The 25,164-nt window shown below is 45.4% G+C and overlaps 1 protein-coding gene across 1 annotated transcript; it reads left to right on the forward strand.

Moving 5' to 3' along the window:
- Positions 1-888: 888 nt before the first annotated feature.
- LOC132393788 (complement C1q tumor necrosis factor-related protein 3-like) lies at positions 889-9,833 on the forward strand. The gene is made up of 4 exons (XM_059969182.1): positions 889-969; positions 1,056-1,121; positions 4,326-4,419; positions 8,733-9,833. The coding sequence occupies exons 1-4, from the start codon at positions 952-954 to the stop codon at positions 9,122-9,124; spliced, it is 570 nt and encodes a 189-aa protein (XP_059825165.1). The 5' UTR covers positions 889-951; the 3' UTR covers positions 9,125-9,833.
- The last annotated feature ends 15,331 nt before the right edge of the window (positions 9,834-25,164 follow it).

Raw genomic sequence — 25,164 nt, forward strand, 5'->3', positions numbered from 1 at the left:
AAGAGCATTTCTGAATGTTCAACACATTGAACCGTGAAGTGGACCATGGGCAGACACTCAGGTACAGGGGGTGCCTAATAAAGTGACCAGAGACACTGTGTGTGTGTGTGTGTGTGTTTACTGCAAAAGGAGAACTGAAACAGTGAGCTCGTGTTCATGGTTCACTGACCATTCAGAAATCTGATGGTGGAGGTGAAGAAGCCGTTTCTATTGCATTGAGTATATGCCTTAGGGAACCTGTACCTCCTCCTTCATGGCTGTAATTGGGGCTGGAGTGGGTAGGAGAAGCTGTCAACAACGGGACATTTGACCAGGTCCACCCTGTTCCTGATCTCAGCAAAGACCACAGATGATGCACATTATCAGTCCCTAGTCTCTGTATCAGCCAGGAAGGATTCCCAAAGGAATGTTTGGGTCAGCCTTTCTCCTGAGTTACCTCTCTCCTACTCTCTGATTATGAGCTGTTCAGGGTTTGGCGACAGGGATTGGAGAGTCATTGTGGGGTTGAGGTTGGGAGGCACTGGCCTAGTTCTGTGTGGAAAAGTCAGAAACGTCCTGGGGCTGCCAGCAAGTAGTTAGACCATAAGATTTAGGAGCAGAATTAGGTCATTCAGCCCATTGAGTCTGCTCCACCATTATATCATGTTTGATTTTTTTATCCCTTTCAACCTCATGCTCCCACTTCCTCTCCATAAAATTGTGTCTGTGCAAGAGTGGGGTCCCATAGTTTCCTGATGGCCACCCTGGTACAGGGGGTAATTCCCTGACCTTCCATTATTGACTAATATCCTCTCTGTTCGCATCTGCTCTGGCCCAGGATGTGGTTCTGCTTTCATCATAACAGAGAGATGCTTAACTGAAGGAGGGGGCAGGACTGGTGTGATCAGATGCTTATAAAGACCTTCAGCACTTCGGCAGCAAGTTAGACCGAGACTGGGGGCAAGAGAGAGCATGGCGTCCACAAAACTGGTACAGCTGAGCTGAGCTCACCAAAGTGATGCTTTAATCACTTGGTTCTTTCTGTCTGTCTAACATCTTGTTGATTTATTTTACAGAGATATCTGGTGTGTTTAATCCTCCTTCACACATGGACATCGGAAAGTCATGGAGAAGATTTCCAGGTGAGGACGAAACCCCCCTCTCTCCATCTTGTTCCCAGCCTTCCTTTGTGTCAACTCCTCTCCCATTTCCTCTCTCTGACTCCTGCCTCTGTTTCTCTATTTGTGGGGTTGGATTATGATATGGGATGGAAACAGAGCCAGTCACGACGTTGGGAAAATGGAAAAAGAGACATTTTAGTCGATGATGTTAATGGGAGCTGGGAGGCTTTGGACACCAATCAGTGAAAGTTAACACACACGTCCAGTGAGCAATTAGCAAGACAAGTAGCATTTCACTGCCAGAGGGTCTGAGAACAAGAGTGGAGACATTTTGCTTCAATTACTTAGTGCCCTTGGGAGACTTACATGGAAATTATTGATTTATTTAGCATGGAGTAAGTTCTTCTGACCCTTCGAACTGCCCCTGATTTAACCCCAGCCTAATCATGGGACAATTTACAGTGACCAATTAACCTACCAACCAGTACATCCTTGGATTGTGGGAGGAAACTGGAGCTCCCAGAGGAAACCAGTGCGGTCACAGAGAGAACGTAGAAACTCCTTACAAACTGCAGCAGGAGCTGAACCCGGGTCCCTGACACAGTAAAGCACTGTGCACCACACCTGTCTGCTCTCCTTTATTAAGGAGCAAGTTTGGGGGAATACAGGGAAAGTTCACTAGTTCGATTCCTGGGGTCAAAGATTGGTTTTGTGAGGAGCAATTAAACAAAAAGAATCTGGACAGACACACACATTCACAACAAGTGGAGGGTGTGGATCATATTCAGACTGAAGAGATTTAGCTAGCACAGATGATGGGCTGAAGAGCCTTTCCCTGGGCTCTCCTACATTCTGCCAAGGAGGTGGAGGGCTATGGGGGTTGGTGCAGAAGGGTGTGATGAGGTGTTTGATCAGCTGTGGTGACCCTGACTGTCTGATCGTGTTGTGAGACGCTCAGGATTACAGCCTCCCCACTGTGGGTAATCGTCTCCCCATCTGCCCCCACTCACTCTCTTTTTGAACCTGCTGTCATGACCACTCTCCTCGAGGAACCAGTCCTTGACTCCTGACAATCCACTGGGCAGTCCCTCAACTCCATCTCTTGTCCACTGTGGAGCATCCTTCCAAACCTGTGCCTGCCTTCGATGGGAATTTGTTTAGAATCCGCACGGCAGCTTCCTACCCTCCAAAACCTTGTGGGGCATCTCAGAGGCACAGATCAGGACCTGAGGAAAGGGTGACCACTTCTCTGTGGAGCCTGTAGCAGATCAGACCACTGTCCATCACACCCCCCCAGCTGGGGAGACTATCTTCACCTGATCCCCCCCTCCCCACAACCACCCCACCCCAGCTCTCTACCTCACCCTGTAGCAGCATTGTTTCCCCTGGTGTTGTCCAGGTACCTGTTCCTGCCCTCTCCCGTGCCACACCTTCCCCCAGGCCCAGCTCAGTTGCCCATCCCTGCTCACTGTACACACACCGCCACCCCTCTCCTGGAGCCCTGTGCTCTCTCTGAATTATCACCTGGGTCTGACATCTGGCACAGGGAGGCAGCCATTTCCACAGATCAGCTATCGTTCAGCCGCTCAACACCGTTCCCTGGACATGCTTTCAGTATACAATCTCTCTGGTCCTTCCTTCCAGTTTGTCCTGAACCATCCCCCTGACCGGGCATTGACCTCAGCCGGGCATTTCATCCTGTGTCGTCAGTCGTTCCAGACAGAGGGTATGGGCTATGTGCTGGGCTACCAATTAATGCTGAAAGGTTGCTACCGGTCAGCTCGAAGCGGTTGAAATGAATGGCCTGTTTCCATGTGGTACATTTCTGTGTTCACTCAGACAACCCATGTCCACTCTGACACAGGCTTTCCGTAGTCCATCACCATCACTCCCTTAGTTACCAGCTCATGGTTTCTGCTCAGCCTCTCTTTCTGTCCTCTCTTCCTGTCCTGTATATATATATATATCTCACACACACACACACACCTGTTTCCCAGTCTCTCTTTACCCCTGAATCTCTCATCCACTCTGTTCCATCTCCCTCTCTCGCACACACTGACTCTCTCTCCTCTCTCCCTCTGTCTCTGTATTTGTCTCTGTTTGTTTCTCTCCTGCTCCCTCTCCCTCTACTCCTTCACCAACCCCTCCCTCAATCGATCCTGGATGAGGGGTACACCTGGGAGTTGGCTGAGGATGTGGGAGGTGAAGGATTTGGGCTGTGATGTGACGTGGACAGGGGAGGGAGTGAACAGCTCCTGGGTTACGGTGTCGTAGGGATACTGTGGTCTCTGCTGTCAGGGAAGGTGAATATGAAGGGTCCTGCCTCGGGTGCTGAAGGAGTACAGTGTGCTTGACTTTACCAGTCGAGGCGGAGATGAAGAGCCAAAAGATTACACTGCAGTTTTATAAAATCTAGTTCGATTGCAGCTGGAGTATTGCATTCAATTCTGGGTGCTGTATTTCAGGAAGGACGTTGAGGATTTGGAGAGGGTGCAGAAGAGACTTCTGAGAGAATAGTCAGCATTCAGGCAGACTCTTTTCTCCCGGGGTTGAAATGTCTAACTCCAGAGGGCATGTTTTTCATTTGAGGGGGTTTAAAGGAGATGGGAGGGACAGGTTTCCCACGCAGAGTGAGTGGGTGCAAGAAATGTTGGTGGAGGCAGATACAGTGGAGGTGTTGACGAGATGTTTTGACAGGTCCATGGATTAGACTCGTACATCCTGCTGGGTGTAGAGTCTGTTCCCGTACTGTCCATTTTCTATGTTCTGTGTAAACGGGGATGGGAGGGACAGTATGGGGGTGGGGGAGGGTTCAGTGTCTCTGTGTGAATAGTCACTTCAGCCGGGCGTTACCAAGGTGATGGTCACCCCAGACCCCCAACCAGGATTAATCATCCCCGGATACCCATCCCTAGAAATCCTGATTCCAGACCCCACCACGATAACCCCCGTCCCAGAAACCCCATCACCTGGGCCCCACCCTGAGAAAGCCCACACAGCTCCAGACCCTTCACCCCAGACCCATCACCCCCAGTCACAATGTGGGAGGGGCAGTGTACATCAGGTGAATGAGGTTTGAACGTCCTCTGCATTTGACATTCTTTACTCCACTACATCCTCAAGTGGAAAATTGACAGTGATTCCCAAAGCCGACACATCATCCTGAGCAGGATGAAGATCAGAAATGCTGCTGATGTAAACTGTATGAACGTGTTTTTGTTTTAGATGTCTGACTTCAAAACACCTGGAGAGCAGAATATTCTGGAGATTCTCCTACAGGCAGTGAGCAAACTGAGACCTGAGACCAGTCTGAGTCCAAGTAAGTTGACTTGCACAATAAGGTTTAACTGTAATAAAAGCAGAAAATGTCAGTTTGCAGTGTCAGTAATGGGGGGAACAGAGTTAATGTTCCAGGTTAAAGATCTTACATCACAGCTAGGAAATGTTCAAATAAAGCAAGTGAGAATAATCCTGACAAATGATCCCGGGCTGAGATATTTGTACAATGGTTAATCACCAGTGATGTGCTAGCTGACCGGAGGATAGTGAAAGTAATGATTTTATTTCAGAATGGTGACAACCAAAGACCGGGAAAATATCGGCCAGTAAGTCTGACATCTGTGCAGTAGCTAGTAAGTTACTGGAGAAGATTCTGAGGGATAAGATACACAGACATTTGGAAAGACAGGAGTTGATTAGGTGTAGTCAGCATGGCTTTGTGCATAGACAATCACGTCTTTCGGATTTAATCGAGCTTTTTGACCAAGAAAGCTGATGAGGGTAGGGCAGTAAATAAGACCATAATAAGACCTTTTCACGCAAGGGGAGTATCCATGTGCGGTGAGCTGTCAGAGGAAGTAAATGTGGCAGTATGATGTCAACTTTTAAAAGAGTTGGACAGGTAAATGGACTGGGAATGTTAGAGGTTCACGCACCCATCCGCTGTCATGCAGGACCAGCTTGGACAGGCACCTTGGTCAGCATAGACCAATTTCCATGGTGTTCCCGTATTGCATGACAATGATTCCAAGTGCAGGGAAGTCAAATATGGAAAAGACATACAGAGCAAGTGGTAGAGCAGAAGGGAATGTTGATCGACATGCTGGGCAAGGGGTCCAAGACTGTGGTTCCCTCAAAGCATTAGCTTAGGTTGGTAGGCTGGTGTAGAAGGTGTGTGACATGCTTGTCTTCAAAGACTGGGCATAGAATATAAACTTGGGACATGATGTTGCAACTTTACAAAGCCGTGGTTAGCCTACTCAGATTATTGAGTGTAGTTCTGGTCACCCCTGTGAAAGATATGGTTCTGTCAAAAAGTCATAGAAAAGTACAACACAGAACAGACCCTTTGGCCCATCTCATCTGTGCCAGACCATTTACACTGCCTAGTTGCATCAACCTGCCCTTGGACCATAGCCCTCAATACTGCTGCCATTTATGTACCTATCCAAACTTCTCAAACATTGTAATTGAGCTCACATGAGCCACTTGTACTGGCAGCTCATTCCACACTTTCACCATCCTCCGAGTGAAGATGAAAACAGGAGATGAGATGTTATGTTGAAGTTATCTAAGACATTGGTGAGGCCTAATTTGGAGTATTGTGTTCTCCTTAAACATTTCACCTTCCACCCTTAAACCATGACCCACCCAACCTTAGTAGAAAGAGTCTGCTTGCATTTACCCTGTCTGAACCCCTCATAAAATTCTGTATACCTCTACCAAACTCCCCCTCAGTCTTCTACATTCCAAGGAATAAAGTCCTAACCTAATCTATCTTTCCTTGTAACTCAGGTCCTCCAGACCTTGCAATATCCTTGTAAATTTTCTCTGTTCTCTTTCAACCGTATTTATATCTTTCCGGCAGGTAAGTGACCAAAATTGCACACGATACTCCAAATTAGGCTTCACCAATGTCTACGACAACTTCCACATAATGTCCCATCTCGTTTTCAATACTTGGATTTATGAAAAACTCTGTTTAAAACGCATCTACCTGTACTTCCAAATCATTTTCTTGACCACATTCCTCAGAGCCTGACCGTCTTCTATGTGAGACCTACCCTGGTTGATCTGACTGAAGTGCAACACCTCACACTTTGCTGTATTAAACTCTGGGGAGGTTGCAGAGGAGATTCACCAGGTGATTGGTGATTAGTCACTAATTGTCAGAGAAATGTAATGGTGGCTAAGTGCTAAATCCCTCAAAAGAGCAGTATGGCCATTGACATGTGGAGCTACAGGGATGGGCATTGTTTTTAATATTTACTACTAGCTTTTACTGTGCTGGTAACAAAATAAATGTCGGAAATTAATGACTTTGTCCGGGACCTTGTACAACCAACCAGGGAGGAGGTATTGGCAGCCTTACAGATCGTTGAGGATAAATCCCAGGACCTGACCAAGTACATCCTGGGCCTTGTGCAAAGATGGAGAAGAATTAGTCCTTTGCAGTTCCCTTGTGCAGATATATTTGTACCATCTTTAGCCACAGGTGAAGATCTCAAAGACGGGAGGGTGGCTAATGTAACTTTACTTAAGAAGGGCAGCAAAGACAAGCCAAGAAAACTATAGACCAGTAAGTCTTGTCATCAGCATTGGATAAGTTACTGGAGGAGATTCTGAATGACAGGATCTTGTTTTGTTATCCAAATGAGTTTGGATAGACAAGGTCTAATCATGTGCAGTTGGCCCAGTTTTGTGTGCAGGAAATCATGTCTCACAAATGTCTTGAAGACATAACCAGCATGCCTGATGAGAATGGGGCACTGGATGTTGTCTATATGGAACTTAGCAAGGCCTTTGACATGATCTCTCATGACAAGCTGGTTGGGAAGCATAGATCACATGGGATCCAGGAGGAGATAGCAGATTGGATTAATAATTAGCTCGGAGGTAGTAGCAGAGGGTGATGTTTCTCAGAGTGGAGGCCTGTGGCTAGTGGTGTATCACAGGGGTCAGTGCTTGGACCTTTCTGGCTTGGTGAGTGAGTCTGCAGATGATACTACAGTAGGTGATGTCATAGACTCTGAAACAGATTATGGAAAGTTACAGGAGGATCTGAATAGCTGGGTAGGTGGGTTGAAGATTGAAAATCCAGATAGATGAGAGGTATTGCATTTTGGGACATCAAACCAGGGTAGGACTTATACAGTGAACAGTGGGGCATTGAGAAGTGTTTTAGAGCAGAGAGACCAAGGGGTGGAAATGCCAGGTTCACTGAAAGCAGCGTCACAAGTAGATTTGGTGATGAAGAAGTCATTTGGTAAGCTGCCACTCATCAGGCAGGACATTGGGCAGTTATGATGCTGTTGGTGAAGCCGCAACTGTGTACAGTTTAGGTCACCCTGTTACAGGAAATACGTAACTAAACTGCAAAGAGTGCACCAAAAGCTTTATCAGGGTGCTGCCTAGTTTGGGGGATCTTCTGGGATTGAAAAGCTTCACGGTAATAACCATCGTGCTGTCTTTCAGGTGCTGAAATTGTCTTTGATGTCCAGCTCCAAGGAAATGGGCAATTAAATGGGATTGGTAATTAGTTAATTATTGTCAGAGAAACGTAAGAGTGGCTAATGTAATTTTATTTAAAAAGGGCAGCAAAGACAAGCCAAGAAACTATAGACCAGTAAGTCTTGTCATCAATGTTGGATAAGTTACTGGAGGGGATTCTGAATGACGGGATCTTGTTTTGATATCCAAATGAGCTTGGATAGACAAGATAGACTAATCATGAGCAGATGGCCCAGTTTTGTGTGCCGGAAATCATGTCTTCTGTTTTGAAGACATAACCAGCATGCCTGATGAGAATGGGGCACTGGATGTCGTCTATATGGAACTTAGCAAGGCCTTTGACATGATCCCTCATGACAAGCTGGTTGGGAAGGATAGATCACGTGGAATCCAGGAGGAGATAGCAGACTGGATTAATAATTAGCAACATTTGCCTGGCGTGGCACAGTGCCACAGCAGTGAGAATACCAGTGCCTCGCAGTGGCAAAGTGCCAGGTTCGATCCCAACTCGGGTGTCGTGCACATCCTCTCTGTGACCATGGCATTGCGTCTCATTCCCTCTAGTTGTGACATAACAATAGCCGGGTGAACCTCTTCTTCTCCATCTCCAAAACGTCCACTTCCTGTAATGCAGTGGGCAGAATGCATATAACAGTCCCAATGTGGTCTCAACATTTAACGAAATGCAACTGCATCAGACCTCACGAATTAGAACTGGCCTGGTTTGGAATTTTGTTTAGCATGGACCAGGTCTTCTGTTGACATTCCAGGAGATGGGTTACCCAGCAAGTGCAAACTACCCCAGTGTGTGTGAGTGGTAAAGGAAATGGGCCTGGGGCAAAGCGATAGAGAAAAGTTACATAAAAGATGATGGAATATAGGGGAACAAGTGTGTAGGGGCATAGGAATGACCTGAGAGCTAGCATTGACTCAAAGGGCCAAACAACCTTACAGAGTTAGACAGACCTTACTTGTCCAATACTGTGAGAGTCGTTGTCTCCACCACTGATGTCACAAACTGATATGATCATTTGATATGGTCCCCTGCTTTCATCCACCATTGTTGGAGCTGCTTCTGGGATTGCAAACTTTCACAGTAATCTCCATCATGCTGTCTTTCAGGGGCTAAAATTGCCTTTGATGTACAACTCCAAGGAAATGGGCGTATTGTGAAACCAACAAATCCCATCATCTACGACATAGTCAATGTGAACAACGGTAAAGGCTACAATCACACAACTGGGAAGTTCATCGCCCCGATGTGTGGTCTGTATTTCTTCAGCTACTCGTCACTCCCGACCAGAGGGACAACAACTGACATTCAGCTCATGAAGAATAACAATGCAGTTAGTGTGATCCACAGTGTCCTGCCCAAGGATAGTTCCCAGCTGACCATGAGAAACAAAATCCTTGAACTCCACAAAGGGGATGAGGTGTGGGTGAAACTGACCATTGGCACCCTGTGGAGTAAAATAGGCTCCCTCAGCTTCCAGGGCTTCCTACTGGGGCAGTAGGGTGTCCCAGCATGCTTTGCCTCTGCATAATCTTCATGCACTGCAGTTGAAAATGCTTCACCCTGGCAGAAATTTTATTGAATAAACAAGAAAAGCTCACTGGGAATAAGTTTAGCTAATGCATGAAGTGAGACAGGGAGGCACACAAGCATTGGCCAACAATAGATGAGAACTGGAACGTTGTCTTTGTTAAAGCGTCTAAAGGCACAAAACTGGAAATACACCTCCCGGGAGTAGGAGACGACCACTCAGGCCATCCAGCCTGACCTGTGGGTTGTGCTGAGCCCAACCTCAGAAAACAGGGTCCCAGACCTTCACCATTACACTCTGTAAGGATATTGTATCCTTTTGTCAGCTGTGAACACCGACAAATTACCACCTGTTAATAAAAAAGCTCTTTTGGGTTTTTGTCTCCCAAAGTGACTTCCCACGTTATATTCCAACCACCATGCTGTTACTGTTCCCAGTCTGTTTTCTTCACCCTGAAGTCTCTCTGCATCCTCCTCATAGCTCCCACTGATATCTGACGTATTCAGAACGTGACCATATCCTGTGGCGAGCATCCACACCTCTCTTCTAACACACCACCATCCATGTGTAATCCATGAATTACGTACAGATGATGATCCCGCAAAGGTTACTCTAATGACTGTAATTTCACTGGCTGATGTAGCTGACTGCTGAATTTGTGAATGCAAAATTAAATGCTTTTTTTTGGATTAAATATTCTGTTCTTTGACTTTCATAATTTTCACAATTTGCTGTTAATTTGATCACATATGTGAATATTAGTCTCCGAGTAAGGTTTTCAGTCAATCATAGATCAATCTCCCAATTCAGTGATTGAGTTGTCAGACTTTGGCCTGGATCTCCCACTGGTTTGTCAGCTGCCTGAGGTTGTCACTCTCCTGTCCTTAAACAACACCACCTGTTCTGTGGCAAAATCTCCCTCTGGAAGACCATCTTACTGCAGCTACTGGGGGAGGGACCTTACAGGGTTCCATTAATATTTTTTCCTTTCTCTTCTCCATGGAAAACCCTGCAAATATCCCCATGTTAACAGGTTTAACAGAGGAGCTGGTTTCGGAAAATGGGAAGAAAGCTGTAAAATCCCAAACCATAAGGGATAAAGAGTGTGAAAAATTCTCAGAGCTGAACACTAAATCACCCGAACCGAATGGTCTGCACCCTATAGGTGTGAACGGACAGGGCTGCAGAGACACTGGAGACATTGGTTGAATTCTTTCAGAACTCACTAAATTCTGCAAAGCTCCCACAAGCAGGAAAACAGCCAGTGTGACCACCTTGTTCCCTCATGTGGGAGCGCCGAGATACAGGTGTCACTGTGGAATGGTCAGGGGCCACTATGAGGAAGAGGGAAGTTATACTTTTCCTGGTGTACAGAGAGTTTCAGAACAGTTTCTCTCAGAGATGGTGGGAACAGTTTCTCTCCAGAGTGAGCCTGCAACTTCAAGGTCCAGCATCTGAGCTGTCGAGTCCTGTTCTAATCTGCATCTTTACACATTCATTCTATTTACACCATAGGAACAGAATTAGGCCACACTCATTGCTCCTACATCACCACTGTCATTCCCCCTCCCCAATCTCAGCTCCACTGTCCCACTCTAGACCACTCCCATTTCTCCTCTACACCCTACAGTCCCCCACCCTCCTTCTGTATAGCATCTCCACACTCTCTGCACACACACTCCCTGTTTATCAACCCGCCCGGTCACCAACCTGGTCTCTGAGGGTGCCGGTACAACACAGACTGAGCACACCTCTGAAATTCTGCTTCTGATTCTGCCAGATTTGCCTGACGACTGAAGGGGGCTAGTGAAGAGTAACTGTTCCAGATAACAGACGAAAGGGTGCAGGGAGGGTCAGTGTCCAGGGAGAGGGGGAGAGGGGGACTAACAAGGGATAGATAATGAACGATAGTCCTGTTTTGTTCAATTCTGTGGACAGATCAAGCCTCTTGTTCAAAGTTCAAAGTAATTTCATTATCAAAGCACACAAACATCAGCATATACTATCCCGACATTCATTCTCTTGAGGGCATTAACAGTAAATACAAAAATACACAACAGAATCAATGAAAACCTGCACACACCAAAGACAGACGAACAACCAACGTGCAAACAACACCACATTGTGCAAATACAATAATGAAAGAAACATAATAATGAAAGACCGCAAGATATAGGAATAGAATTAGGCCATTTGGCCCATCAAACCTGCTCCACTTTCAGTCATGGCTGATTTATTATCCCTCTCAACCCTATTTCCCTGTTTTCTCCCCATAAACGTTGACACTCTGACTAACCAAGAAACTATCAACATATTCTTTAAATATACTCAATGACTTGGTTTCCACAGCCTTCCATGGCAATGAATGCCACAGATTCACCACCATCTGGATAAAGAAATTCCTTTTTATCTCTGATCTAACTGGATATTTGTCTATTCTGAAGATGTGCCCACCATTCCCAGACTCACCCTCTATAGGAAACATCCTCTTCACATATATCTTTCTAGGCCTTTCAATATTCAATAGGTTTCAAAGAGATTCCCCCCCCCCCATTCTTCTAAACTCCAGCAAATACAGACACAGAGCCATCAAACACTCCTCAAACTTTAATCCTTACATTTCCAGATTTATTCTCGTGACCCTCCAATGCCAACACATCTTTTCTTAGACAAGGAGACCAAACCTGCTGAAAATACTCCAGTTGTGGTCTGACCAAAGCCTTGTAGAGCCTCAGTGTCACATCTTTGCTCTCATGTTCTAGTTCTCACGAAAAGAATATAATGTTACTTTTGCCTTCCTCACCACTGACTCAACCTTTAAGTTAACCACCTCATTATTGTTTGAGATTAAGCCAATCAATACGGTGGCGTCTGTAAATTTAATTAGCAGGTTGGAGCTGTGTGTGGTGATATACGTGGGTATACAGAAAATAGAGAAGCCTCATGAAGCACCTTGTCAAAGGTCTTCTGAAAACCCATGTACACAATATCCATTGACTCTCCTTTGTCTGTCCTGCCTGTTCTTTCCTCAAAGAGTTTCAAAAGATTTGTCAGGCAAGACATCTCCTTAAGAAAACCATGTTGACTTTGGATTACTTTATCATGCAATTCCAATTACCCCAAAATCTCATCCTTAATTTCCATTCATCTGCTTCTCTCCCTGTGGAGTGGAGTAACATTTGCAATATTCCAGTCCTCGGGAACCATTACAGAATCTAGTGATTATTGAAAGATCATTACTCCTGCCTCTACAATCTGTTCAGCTACCTCTGGGATGTAGTCCATCAGGTCCAGATGTCGTATCTACCTTCAGACCTTTCTGCTTCCCAAGCACCTTCCTTCAGCTTCAGCAACTACGTCGATTTCTGCACGCTGGCACTCCTGAATTTCTGCTACAGTCTTCCACAATGAAGACTGACACAAAGTACCTATTACATTTGTTGGGCATTCCGATGACACCCTACCACCCCCCACCCCCCATGACTACCTCTCCAGCATCATTCTCCAGCAATCTGATATCCTTTCTCACCTCTCTTTTACCCTTCATATATCTGGAAAAGAACATTGGCCAGTTTACCTTCATATTTCATGTTTTCTGTCATTATGTTATTAGTTACCTTCTGTTGGTTTTTTAAACCATAGAATCATAGAACATTACAGCACAGAAACAGGCCTTTTGGCCCTCCTTGGCAGCACTGAACCATTTTTCTGCCTAGTCCCACTGACCTGCACCTGGCCCATATCCCTCCATACCCCTCTCATCCATGTACCTGTCCAAGTTTTTCTTAAATGTTAAAAGTGAGCCCGCATTTACCACTTCATCTAATAGCTCATTCCACACTCCCACCACTCTCTGCGTGAAGAAGCCCCCCCCCCCCCATGTTCCCTTTAAACTTTTCCCCCTTCACCCTTAATCCATGTCCTCTGGTTTTTTTTCTCCCCTAGCCTCAGTGGGAAAAACCTGCTTGCATTCACTTTATCTATACCCATTATAATTTTATATACTTCTATCAAATGTCCCCTCATTCTTCTCTGCTCCAGGGAAGAAAGTGCTAACCTATTCAACCCTTCTCTGTAACTCTGTTTCTCAAGTCCCAGCAACATCTTTGTAAACCTTCTCTGCACTCTTTCAACCTTATTAATATCCTTCCTGTAATTCGGTGACCAAAGCTGCACACAATCCTCTAAATTTGACCTCAGCAGTGCCTTATACAACCTCACCATATCATTCCAACTCTTATACTCAATACTTTGATATATAAAGTCCAATGAACCAAAAGCTCTCTTTACTACCCCATCTACCTATGATGCCACTTTTAGGGAATTTTGCATCTGTATTCCCAGATCCCTCTGTTCTATTGCACTCCTCAGTGCCCTACCATTTACCTTATGTGTTCTACATTGGTTTTCTCTTCCAAAGTGCAATACTTCACACTTGTCTGTATTAAACTCCATCTGCCATTTTTAGCCCATTTTTCCAGCTGGTCCAGATCCCCCGCAAGCTTTGGAAACCTTCCTCACTATCCACTACACCTCCAACCTTTGTATCATCAGCAAATTTGCTGATCCAATTTAGCACATTATCATCCAGATCATTGATATAGATGACAAATAACAATGGACCCAGCACTGATCCCTGTGGCACACCACTAGTCACAGGCCTCCACTCAGAGAAGCAATCCTCCACTACCACTCTCTGACTTGTCTCACTGAGCCAATGTCTGAACCAATTTACTATCTCTCCATGTATACCTAGCAACTGGATCTTCCTATCTAACCTCTCATGTGGGACCTTGTCAAAGGCCTTACTGAAGTCCATGTAGACAACATCCACTGCCTTTCCTTCATCCACTTTCCTTGTAACCTCCTCAAAAAACTCTAATAGATTTGTTAAACATGTCCTACTGTCAGGAGCTGGGGGCCGGATGGACCCAAACGCAAGACGCAGACACTGAAGTACTAGGGGGAGGACAGGATGGGGATGCCATGGCATGTAAGGGTTAATGCAGGCGGGGCTGGATCCCAGAGTTCAGACGAGGCAGGCAGATCCCACGGTTCGGGACAGGCAGGCAGATTCCTCATGGTGGGCCGCAGGGATCCCGGGCAGGGACCCCTCCCAGGCGGAAAATACTGAGGCCTGGGCCAGTCGCGGACACCTGGGCAAGTGCAGGGCACAACCCATGGGAAACGAGGGGAGGAAAGGGTAGGAGTCCTTAGGGCGGGCCACGTGGATCCCAGGCAGGGCCACCTCCCAGGCAGAAAACACAGAGGCCTGGGCCAGTCGCGGACACCTGGGCAGGTGCGAGGCACAAACCTTAGGGAGCAATAGGTGGAAGGGACAGAACCCCTACCGGGCAGTGGCAGTCCAGCCAGATCCGCCCGACAGAGGCAACGGGTAGGAAGGGGCAGAACACCCAACAGGCAGCAGCAGTCCAGCCAGATCCACCCGACGGAGGCAACAGGTAGGAAGCTGGGTCCAGGGTAAGCAGCAAATCTACAGTGATCCACCAGGTACATTGGTAAATTGGGAAAGGCAACCAACAGCATGGTAGCACAAGCAAGGAGAATAAGGCAGAACAGCAGGACCAGCACGCAGGGGAACAAGACCAACCAGATAGAGCAGGATAAAGAACAAAACAACCACCCACCCAGTCACTGTCCCACAGCCCTTTATAAACACCTGCAGCCGAATTGGCCACAGGTGTGCCTCCTTGATCCGGGCTGATCCAGGCTCAAAGGGGCTGGAAGGGACAGCTGCAAGACCCGGAGTCCGGAGTACTCAGACCGGATCGAGACCCGGAATGCGGACTCCAGACCAGACCGGACCCTGACAACCAACCATGCACAAAGCCTTGTTGACTCTCCCTAATAAGTCCCTGTCTGTCGAAATACTTGTAGATCCTATCTCTTAGTACTCCTTCCAATACTACCAATGTCAAACTTACCAGCCTATAATTTTCCAGATTACTTTTTAGAGCCTTTTTTAAACAACGGAACAACATGTGCTATCTCCAATATTCCAGCACCTCACACGTAGAAACCAATATTTTAAATATCTGCCAGGGCCCCTGTCATTTCAACACTAGTCTCCTTCTCCTGAGGGAATATTCTGTCAGGTCCTAGGGATTTATCTACTCTGATTTGCCTCAAGATAGCAAGCACCTCCTCCTCTTCAATCTGTATAGGTTCCATGACCTGACTACTTGTTTGCCTTATTTCCATTGACTCCATGCCAGTTTCCTTAGTAAATACAGACGCAAAAAGAACCATTTAAGATCTCTCCCATTTCTTTAGGTTCCATACATAGCCCACCACTCTGATCTTCAAGAGAACCAATTTTATCCCTTACTATCCTTTTGCTCTTAATATACCTGTAGAAGCTCTTTGGATTATCCTTCACCTTGACTGCCAAACCTACCTCATGTCTTCTTTTAGCCCTCCTGATTTCTTTCTTAATTTTTTTTGCACTTTTTATACTCCTCAAGTACCTTATTTGCTCCATGTTTCCTATACATGTCATACATCTCTCTCTTCTTCTTTATCAGAGTTCCAATATCCCTAGAGAACCAAGGTTCCTTATTCTTATTCACTTTGCCTTTAACCCTGACAGGAACATACAAACTCTGCAATCTCAAACTTTCTCCTTTGAAGGCCTCCCACTTACCAATCACATCCTTGCCAGAGAACAACCTGTCCCAATCCACACTTTTTAGATCCTTTCTCATTTCTTCAAATTTGGCCTTTTTCCAATTTAGAACCTCAACCCAAGGACCAGATCTATCTTTATTCATGATTAAGTTGAAACTAATGGTGTTATGATCACTGGATCCAAAGTGTTCCCCTAAACACCCTTCTATCACCTGTCCTAACTCGTTTCTAATAGGAGATCTAATATTGCATCCTCTCTAGTCGGTACCTCTATATATTGATTTAGAAAACTTTCCTGAACACATTTTAGAAACTCTAACCCATCTACACCTTTATTAGCATAGGAGTGCCAGTCAATATGTGGAAAATTAAAATCCCCTACTATCGCAACTTTATGTTTCCTGCAGTTGTCTGCTATCTCTCTACAGATTTGCTCCTCCAATTCTCGCTGACTATTGGGTAGTCTATAATATAACCCCATTAATGTGGTCCTACCTTTCCTGTTTCTCAGCTCCACCCATATGGCCTCGGTAGACAAGCCCTCTAATCTGTCCTGCCTGAGCACTGCTGTAATATTTTCCCTGACGAGCAATGCCGCTCCCTCCCACCCACCCTTCATCCCTCTGCCTCTATCACGTCTGAAACATGGGAACCCTGGAACATTAAGCTGCCAGTCCTGCCCCTTCTGTAGCCTAGTTTCACTAATGGCTATAATGTCATAATTCCATGTGTCAATCCACTCCCTCAGCTCATCAACCTTCCCCACAATACTCCTTGAAGTAGACACACCTCAGAAGATTATTGCCACAATACACAAACCTTCTATTTGTGACTTTGCATGAACATTTAACATCATTTATTTTCACCCCCGCTCCACTATCTACTCTGGCACTCTGGTTCCCGTCCCCCCACTAATCTAGTTTAACCCACCCCCCCAATAGCACTAACAAACCTCCCTACAAGGATATTGGTCCCCCTGTAGTTCAGGTGTAACCCATCTCTCTTGGACAGACCCCACCCTGCCCCAGAAGAGTTCTCAATTATCCTGAAATCTGAAACCCTGCCCCCTACACCAGTTCCTCAGCCACGTATTCATCCTCCAGAGCATCCTAAAGCTTCCCAATCCTCAAAGTTACCAAAAATCTTTACTATATTTTATGTGTTCTCTTTTGCTTTAATGCTGTCTTTGGGTTCTCTTGTCAGCCATGGTTGCCTCATTCTCCCTTTAAAATATGTTTTCATCTTTGGGATGCATCTATCATGTGCCTTCCAACTTGCTCAGAAACTCTAGCTATTGCTGTCCGCCATCTTCCCTGCTGACGTCCGCTTCCAATCATTCTTGCTGAATTGTCCATTTCACCCAATTGGATGCTTCCCTGGTGTCATGGATTATGGATTACCTGACTGGCAGACCACAGTACGTGCACTTGCAGCACTGTGTGTCAGACAGAGTGGTCAGTAGCACTGGGGCTCCACAGGAGACTGTCCTGTCTCCCTTTCTCTTCACCATCTACATCTCAGACTCCAACTACTGCACAGAGTCTTGCCATCTTCAGAAGTTTTCATCAGCAAGGGAGATGAGGCGGAGTACAGGGCTATGGTGGGAAATTTTGTCACATGGTGTGAACAGAATCATCTACAGCTGGTGGTGGACCTGAGGAGGGCTAAGGCACCAGTGACCCCTGTTTCCATCCAAGGGGTCAGTGTGGACATGGTGAAGGATTACAAATATTTGAGGATACGAATTGACAATGAACTGGACTGGTCAGAGAACACTGAGGCTGTCTACAAGAAGGGACAAAGCCGTCTCTACTTCCTGAGGAGACTGAGGTCCTTTAACATCTGCCGGACGATGCTGAGGATGTTCTACAAGGCTGTGGTGGCCAGTGCTATCATGTTTGCTGTTGTGTGTTGGGGCAGCAGGCTGAGGGTAGCAGACACCAACAGGATAAACAAACTCTTTCATAAGGCCAGTGATGTTGTGGGGGTGGAACTGGACTCTCTGATGGTGGTGTCTGAAAAGAGGATGCTGTCCAAATTGCATGCCATCTTGGACAATGTCTCCCATCCACTCCATAATGTATTGGTTAGGCACAGGAGTACATTCAGCTAGAGACTCATTCCACTGAGATGCAACACTGAGTGTCATAGGAAGTCATTCCTGCCTGTGGCCATCAAATTTTACAACTCCTCCCTCGGAGTGTCAGACACCCTGAGCCAAAAGGCTGGTCCTGGACTAATTTCCACTTGGAATAACTTACTTATTATTATTTAATTATTAATGGTTTTATATTGCTATATTTCTACACTATTCTTAGTTGGTGCGACTGTAACAAAACCCAGTTTCCCTCGGGATTAATAAAGTATGTCTGTCTGTCTGTCTGTTGTCCTCTCATGCCTCTGTAATTCTCTTTACTCCAGTGTAAAGCTGTAAACTGACATTATCTTTTCCCTCTCCATCTGCCGGGTGCATTCTATTATGTTATGATCACTACCTCCTAATGGTTCCTTTACCTTAAGCTCTTTAAACAAGTCTGGTTCATTACACAACACCCAATCCAGAATTGCCTTCCTCCTAGTGGTCTCAACCACAAGCTATTCTAAAAAGCAATCTCGTAGGCATTCTACAAATTCCCTCTCTTGGGATCCAATACGAACTAATGTTCCCAATCTACCTGCATATTGACTTTACTTATGATTATCATACCATTGTCCCAATTACATGCTTTTGAAATTAATATCCCACATCCTGGATACTGTTAGTGAACATCATGTCATTAGATTCAAAGTAATTATGCAGAAGAATATGTCCTGTCCTTAGGCTGAGTTTGTAAATGGGAGTAAGGTCAACTTTGATCTGGCAAGTGAGGATTTTGACAGATTGTTTTCTGGTAAAGGTGTACTTGGTAAGTGGGAGATCTACAAAAGTGAAATTTTGATTGTACGGAGTTTGAATGTTGCTGTCAGAATGAAAGACAAGGTTAATAGGTTTATGGAATCTTGGGTTTTGAGACATATTGAGAGACATTAAGAAAAAGAAGGAGATGCATAGCAGGTAGAGGCTGGCAGTAACAAATGAGGTACTTGAGGAGTATAAAAAATGCAAGAGGACACTAAGAAGGGAATCAGGAGGGCTAAAAGAAGGCATGAGATTACCATCGCAGGCAAACTGAAGGAGAATGCTGAGGGCTTCTGCAGGGACATTAAGAGCAAAAGGGCTGCAGGAGACAAAATTGGTCTCAGGAAAATTAGACTGGTCATCCATACATGGAGACAAAAGAGATAAGGAGATTGTAAATGCATTCTTACTCAGAATATGAACACTGTGTGTATAGATGGGAGGTGTACCATATAGCATACACTAATAAGAACCTTAGCTCCTGTCTCCAGCATTTTTATTAATAGCATTGATGTGTAACCAGGGCATATACACAACAAATTGGCAACGAGGGTAATGAACCTACATCGTATCGGAATGCCGTATTTTAATTGATAACGACACACGGAAGAAGAGCGAAAGGAATGAGCCAAGGAATGGCTTCTCCGGTGGCAGAGCAAGGCCGCAATTCTGAAAGGAAGCGGGAACACAGCCAGGGACGGGAACGTCGGGAGACCAAGAGACACAGTCAGAGCCGTAGCACGTCTAGCCGAGACCACAACCGACACTGACCCCCAGGTACTGAGGGACTGCGTGCCCTAGAAGGGAAGTTAAGAAGGGGCGACACATACACATCTAAACAGAGTGCACTCGTGGCGCTAGCAAAAAGGATATGTGAGTCAAAAAGGAAAATAACAGAAGAAAAAGGCTGAATGAACATAACAAAGATGGCGATGATTGGAGCCATTACAACATTTGAAAGTGGCATTGAACACTGAGTAACTTACATTGAAAGAGTGGAGTTATATTGTGAGGCTAATGGTGTTAAGGATGAAAAGAAAGCCAGCGTCTTACTCGGTATTATGGGAGCAAAAACATACAGTCTGTTATGGAGCTTGTTAACCCCTGAAAAGCCAGCTGACAAAACGTTCAAGCAAAAATTTGACAGTCTTCAACAGTATTTAAACCCCAAACAACTGGTCATTGCTGGAAGATTTAAACTTCACAATTGGAATCAGAGCAAAAATGAAAGCATTTCTGAATATTGTGCTGAATTGCGCAAATTATCAGAACCCTGTCAGTTTGGAGCTGGTCTATCGGATGCATTGAGGGACAGGTTAGTGTGTGGTATGGACTGTGAATCCACACAGAAGAAGCTTCTGTGTGAAATAAGACCTTACGTTAGAGAAGGTGCTGAACATCGCAATATCAGTGGAAACAGTAGATACACCAGATATCTCTGGAATATGCTACAAATAAAATGTCACTGAACAGAAATGAAGGAAAAAAATGTTACCGTTGTGGGAGCATGTCACATGACTCTGAAGACTGTTGGTTTAAAGACAAAGAATGCAGAAACTGGGGCAAACAGGGCCACACTGGCAGAGTATGCAAAGCTAGTAAAAAGCAGAAAAAGGACAAAATACAGAGAAACAAGAAACCCCAGAAGGGAAAACACAACAATGTACACAAAATGGAAGCAAGCAGTTCTGATGAAAATGACTCTGAAGAAAGTGAATTGTCTTGTCTGCAACTTCACAGGATGAAAGAGACAGATGATCAAAGAGTAATGAGGATCACTCCACAAGTGGCAGGAGTGAGACTGAAAGTGGAGTTGGACACAGGCTCAGCTTTAAAAGTGATCTCTGTACACGACTGCAAATGGCTGTTTTCTCACATACCTCTGAAATGAACTAAACTACTGTTAAAGACTTACACAGGACAGAGAGTGTGTCCCAAAGGTAAAATTAAATTGACAGTGACCTACGGAGACAAAACACAGCAGCTGAGCCTCTATGTACTGAAAAATGGAGGACTACTGTTCCTCAGGAAATGACGTGAATGGCTCAGGAAAATGCAGTTGGATTGGCACACCATCAAGGCACTAGCTGTGTCAACATAGGAAGGCAGCTCGGCGGGGAAGATGTCCACAGCTCTTCTCTCACCCATGAGGAGGAGCTAGACAGTGTAGACGATGAGGATGAACACAGTATCCGTGGCCATGACTCGGATGAAGATTCAGAGGATGCAAGAGAGACAGATATTGCCAGTAAGCAGGATGATGAAGACTACCTGGAAGTAGAAGAGAAGAGAGCGATAGTTTTAGGGGATTCTATAGTTAGGGGGGCAGATAGGAGATTTTGTGGGGCAGATCGGGAGTCTCGGATGGTATGTTGCCTCCCTGGTGCCAGGGTCCGGGACATCTCAGATCGGGTGCAGGCTATTCTTGAGAACGAGGGCATGAACCCAGATGTAGTGGTCCATGTAGGGACCAACGATGTAGGTAAGGTGAGTGAGGGGGTCCTGCTTAGAGAGTTCAGGGAGTTAGGAGTGAAGCTGAAAGGCAGGACCTCCAGGGTGACAATCTCAGGATTGCTACCTGTGCCATGTGCGAGTGAGGCGAAGAATAGAATGATTATGCACATTAATATGAGGCTGAGAGCATGGTGCAGGAAGGAAGGGTTCAGGTTTTTGGATAATTGGTCCTTGTTCCAGGGACATTGGGATCTGTTTCGAAGGGACGGTCTACATCTGAACCGGAGGGGTACTAACATTCTTGCAGGAGTGTTTGCCAGTGCTGCTCAGGGGGGTTTAAACTAGATGTGCAGGGGGCAGGGATCCAGATCCAGAGAGTTGGTCAGAAGGTGCATGGGGTTAAAAGTGTAGAAGGTTTGGGTGATCTTGAGAAGGTCATCAAAATTCGGGGTGCAATTAGCATGATGGAAGTTCAAGGAGCTGGGTTAGGTACAGTAGACAGTGTTTTAAGCAAAGAGAGGAGGAATGGGCTAAGAATTCTATACTTGAATGCGCGTAGTGTCAGAAATAAGACAGATGAGCTTGAAGCTCAGATGAAAATGGGGAACTACGATATTGTTGGGATAACGGAGACATGGCTGCAAGGGGATCAGGCCTGGGAATTGAGTGTACCAGGGTATACGTGCTATCGTAGAGACAGAAATATGGGAAGAGGGGGTGGGGTGGCCCTGTTGGTGAGGAATGAGATTCAGTCCTTAGCAAGAGGTGACTTGGGAACAGGGGAAGTAGAGTCTGTGTGGATTGAGCTGAGGAACAGTAAGGGTAAAAAGACCCTAATGGGTGTTGTGTACAGGCCCCCAAACAGTAGCGTGGATATTGGGTACAAGTTGATTAGGGAGTTAACATTGGCATGTGCTAAAGGTAATGCAGTCATTATGGGAGATTTCAACATGCAGGTGAACTGGGAGAATCAGGTAGGTGCTGGACCCCAGGATAGGGAGTTTGTGGAGTGTCTAAGGGATGTATTTTTGGAACAGCTTGTGCTTGAGCCAACCAGAAACGAGGCTATTTTGGACTTGGTGATGTGTAATGAACAGGAATTGATAAGTGATCTTGAAGTAAAGGAGCCATTAGGAAGTAGTGATCAGAACATGATAAGTTTTTATCTACAATTTGAGAGGGATAAGGGCAGATCAGAGGTGTCAGTGTTGCAATTAAATAAAGGAGACTACGGAGCCATGAGGGAAGAGCTGGCCAAAGTTAAATGGGCAGATGCCCTGGCAGGAAAGACAGTGGATCAGCAGTGGCAGATATTCTTGGGCATAATACAAAAGATGCAAAAGCAGTTCATTCCAAGGAGAAGGAAGGATTCAAAGAGGGGGAAGGGGCCACAGTGGTTGACAAAGGAAGTCAGAGATTGTATAGCATTAAAGAAAAAGAAGTATGACAGGGCTAAGATGAGTGGGAATACAGATGATTGGGAAAGTTTTAAGGAACAGCAGATCTTAACTAAAAAAGCAATACGGAGAGAAAAAATCAGGTATGAGCTCAGTCTAGCCAGGAATATAAAAGGGGAATGCAAAAGCTTTTTTAGCTATGTGAAGAGAAAGAAAATAGTTAAGAACAATGTTGGCCCCTTGAAGAATGAATTGGGAGAAATTATTATGGGAAACAGGGAAATGGCAACAGAATTTAATGCGTACTTTAGATCTGTCTTCACCAGGGAGGACACAAGCAATCTCCCAAATGTATGGATGGGCCAGGGTCATAAGATATCAGAGGAATTGAGACAGATTGACATTAGGAAAGAAACTGTGATGAGTAGACTGGTAGGACTGAAGGCTAATAAATCCCCGGGTCCAGATGGTCTACATCCGAGGGTTCTAAAAGAGGTGGCTCAGGAAATTGCGGATGCATTGGTAATCATTTTCCAATGTTCCTTAGATTCAGGATCAGTTCCTGAAGATTGGAGAGTGGCTAATATTATCCCACTTTTCAAGAAGGGAGGGAAGGAGAAAACGGAGAACTATCGCCCTGTTAGCCTAACGTCAGTCATGGGGAAGATGCTTGAGTCCATTATTAAGGATGAAATAGTGGCACATCTTGATGGCAGAAATAAGATTAGGCCGAGCCAACATGGATTTACCAAGGGCAAATCATGCTTGACTAATCTGTTGGAGTTTTTTGAGGGTGTAACAAGGATGTTAGACGAGGGTAAGCCAGTGGATGTAGTGTACCTAGATTTTCAGAAGGCATTCGATAAGGTGCCACATAGGAGATTGGTGAGTAAAATCAGAGCTCATGGCATTGGGGGCAGGGTTTCAACATGGATAGAAAACTGGTTGGCAGATAGAAAGCAAAGGGTAGCAGTGAATGGGTGTTTCTCGGACTGGCTGGAGGTGACTAGTGGGGTACCACAGGGCTCTGTATTGGGACCACAACTCTTTACGATTTATGTCAATGATTTAGATGAGGGCATTGAAAACTATATCAGCAAGTTTGCTGACAATACTAAACTGGGTGGCAGTGTGACATGCGAAGAGGACGTTAGGAGAATACAGGGAGACTTGGATAGGCTGGGTGAGTGGGCAGATACTTGGCAGATGTCATTCAATGTGAACAAATGTGAAGTTATCCACTTTGGAAGCAGGAACAAGAGGGCAGAGTATTGTCTGAATGGTGTAGAGTTAGGTAAGGGAGAAATTCAAAGTTCACCAGTCAATGAAGGTGAATGAGCAAGTGCAACAGGCAGTGAAGAGGGCAAATGGAATGTTGGCCTTTGTTACAAGGGGAATTGAGTACAAGAGCAAGGATGTCCTTTTGCATTTGTGCAGGGCCCTGGTGAGACCACAACTGGAATATTATGTACAGTTTTGGTCTCCAGGTTTAAGGAAGGACATTCTGGCAATTGAGGAAGTGCAGCGTAGATTCACTAGGTTGATTCCTGGGATGGCAGGGCTGTCTTACGCAGAGAGATTGGAGAGATTGGGCTTGTACACGCTGGAATTGAGGAGATTGAGAGGGGATCTGATTGAAACATTTAAGATAATTAAAGGATTGGATAGGATTGAGGCAGGAAATATGTTCCAGATGTTGGGAGAGTCCAGTACCAGAGGGCATGGATTGAGAATAAGAGGTCAGTTATTTAAAACAGAGTTGAGGAAGAGCTTCTTCTCCCGGAGAGTTATGGAGATGTGGAATGCACTGCCTCGGAAGACGGTGGAGGCCAATTCTCTGGATGCTTTCAAGAGGGAGCTAGATAGATATCTGATGGATAGGGGAATCAAGGGATATGGGGACAAGGCAGGGACTGGGAATTGATAGTGAATGATCAGCCATGATCTCAGAATGGCGGTGCAGACTCGAGGGGCCGAATGGTCTACTTCTGCACTTATTTTCTATTGTCTATTGTAAAAGAGCAGATGTACCAGGAGAAATTGACATCTCTCAAAAGACAGCTACAGCAGTTACAGGAAGGCGCTTTGCAGGAATATCAGAAAAGGATGAAGAAACTGGATCAATAATACAAGGAAAGAATACAAAATTCTGAGCTTTTTCTGCAACTGGAGACAGAACAAGTGGAAAGGAATTATATTAAAGAGAAGAAACCAGCAGTGGAGGAATTTGAAGATAAAAAGGTTGAGTTAGAAGAAAATAAAAAGTTGATTGAGAATGAGAGGCTAACAATGGAACTCTCGGGAGATTTTATGGAGGTAAAGCCAATAGTGACTAGGAAACTAAGGGGGAGACCTAATGGCCCTGCTCCAATTACAGACAAAAGAAGACACAACTTCATATTGTAGTAACACATCGTTGCATGTGCTATTAGTCTCATATTGACCATGTGCTAATAGGTCCGTATTGACCTGTACATGTGTGCCGAGTTCGGTTTCTGTCAGTAAAGAACCATGAACCTTAGCTCCCGTCTCCAGCATTTTTATTAATAGCATTGATGTGTAACCAGGCCACATACACAACAGGATGCAATGCAGCAGTGAGGTCATGGGCT

This window comes from Hypanus sabinus, chromosome 5 (assembly GCF_030144855.1).
Source record: "Hypanus sabinus isolate sHypSab1 chromosome 5, sHypSab1.hap1, whole genome shotgun sequence".
NCBI classification, from domain to species: domain Eukaryota; kingdom Metazoa; phylum Chordata; class Chondrichthyes; order Myliobatiformes; family Dasyatidae; genus Hypanus; species Hypanus sabinus.

Coding starts and splice junctions, on each gene's coding strand:
- LOC132393788 (XM_059969182.1), top strand. Junction 1,122..4,325: donor GTCATGGAGAAGATTTCCAG/GTGAGGACGAAA, acceptor TTTTTGTTTTAG/ATGTCTGACTTCAAAACACC. Junction 4,420..8,732: donor TGAGACCAGTCTGAGTCCAA/GTAAGTTGACTT, acceptor GCTGTCTTTCAG/GGGCTAAAATTGCCTTTGAT.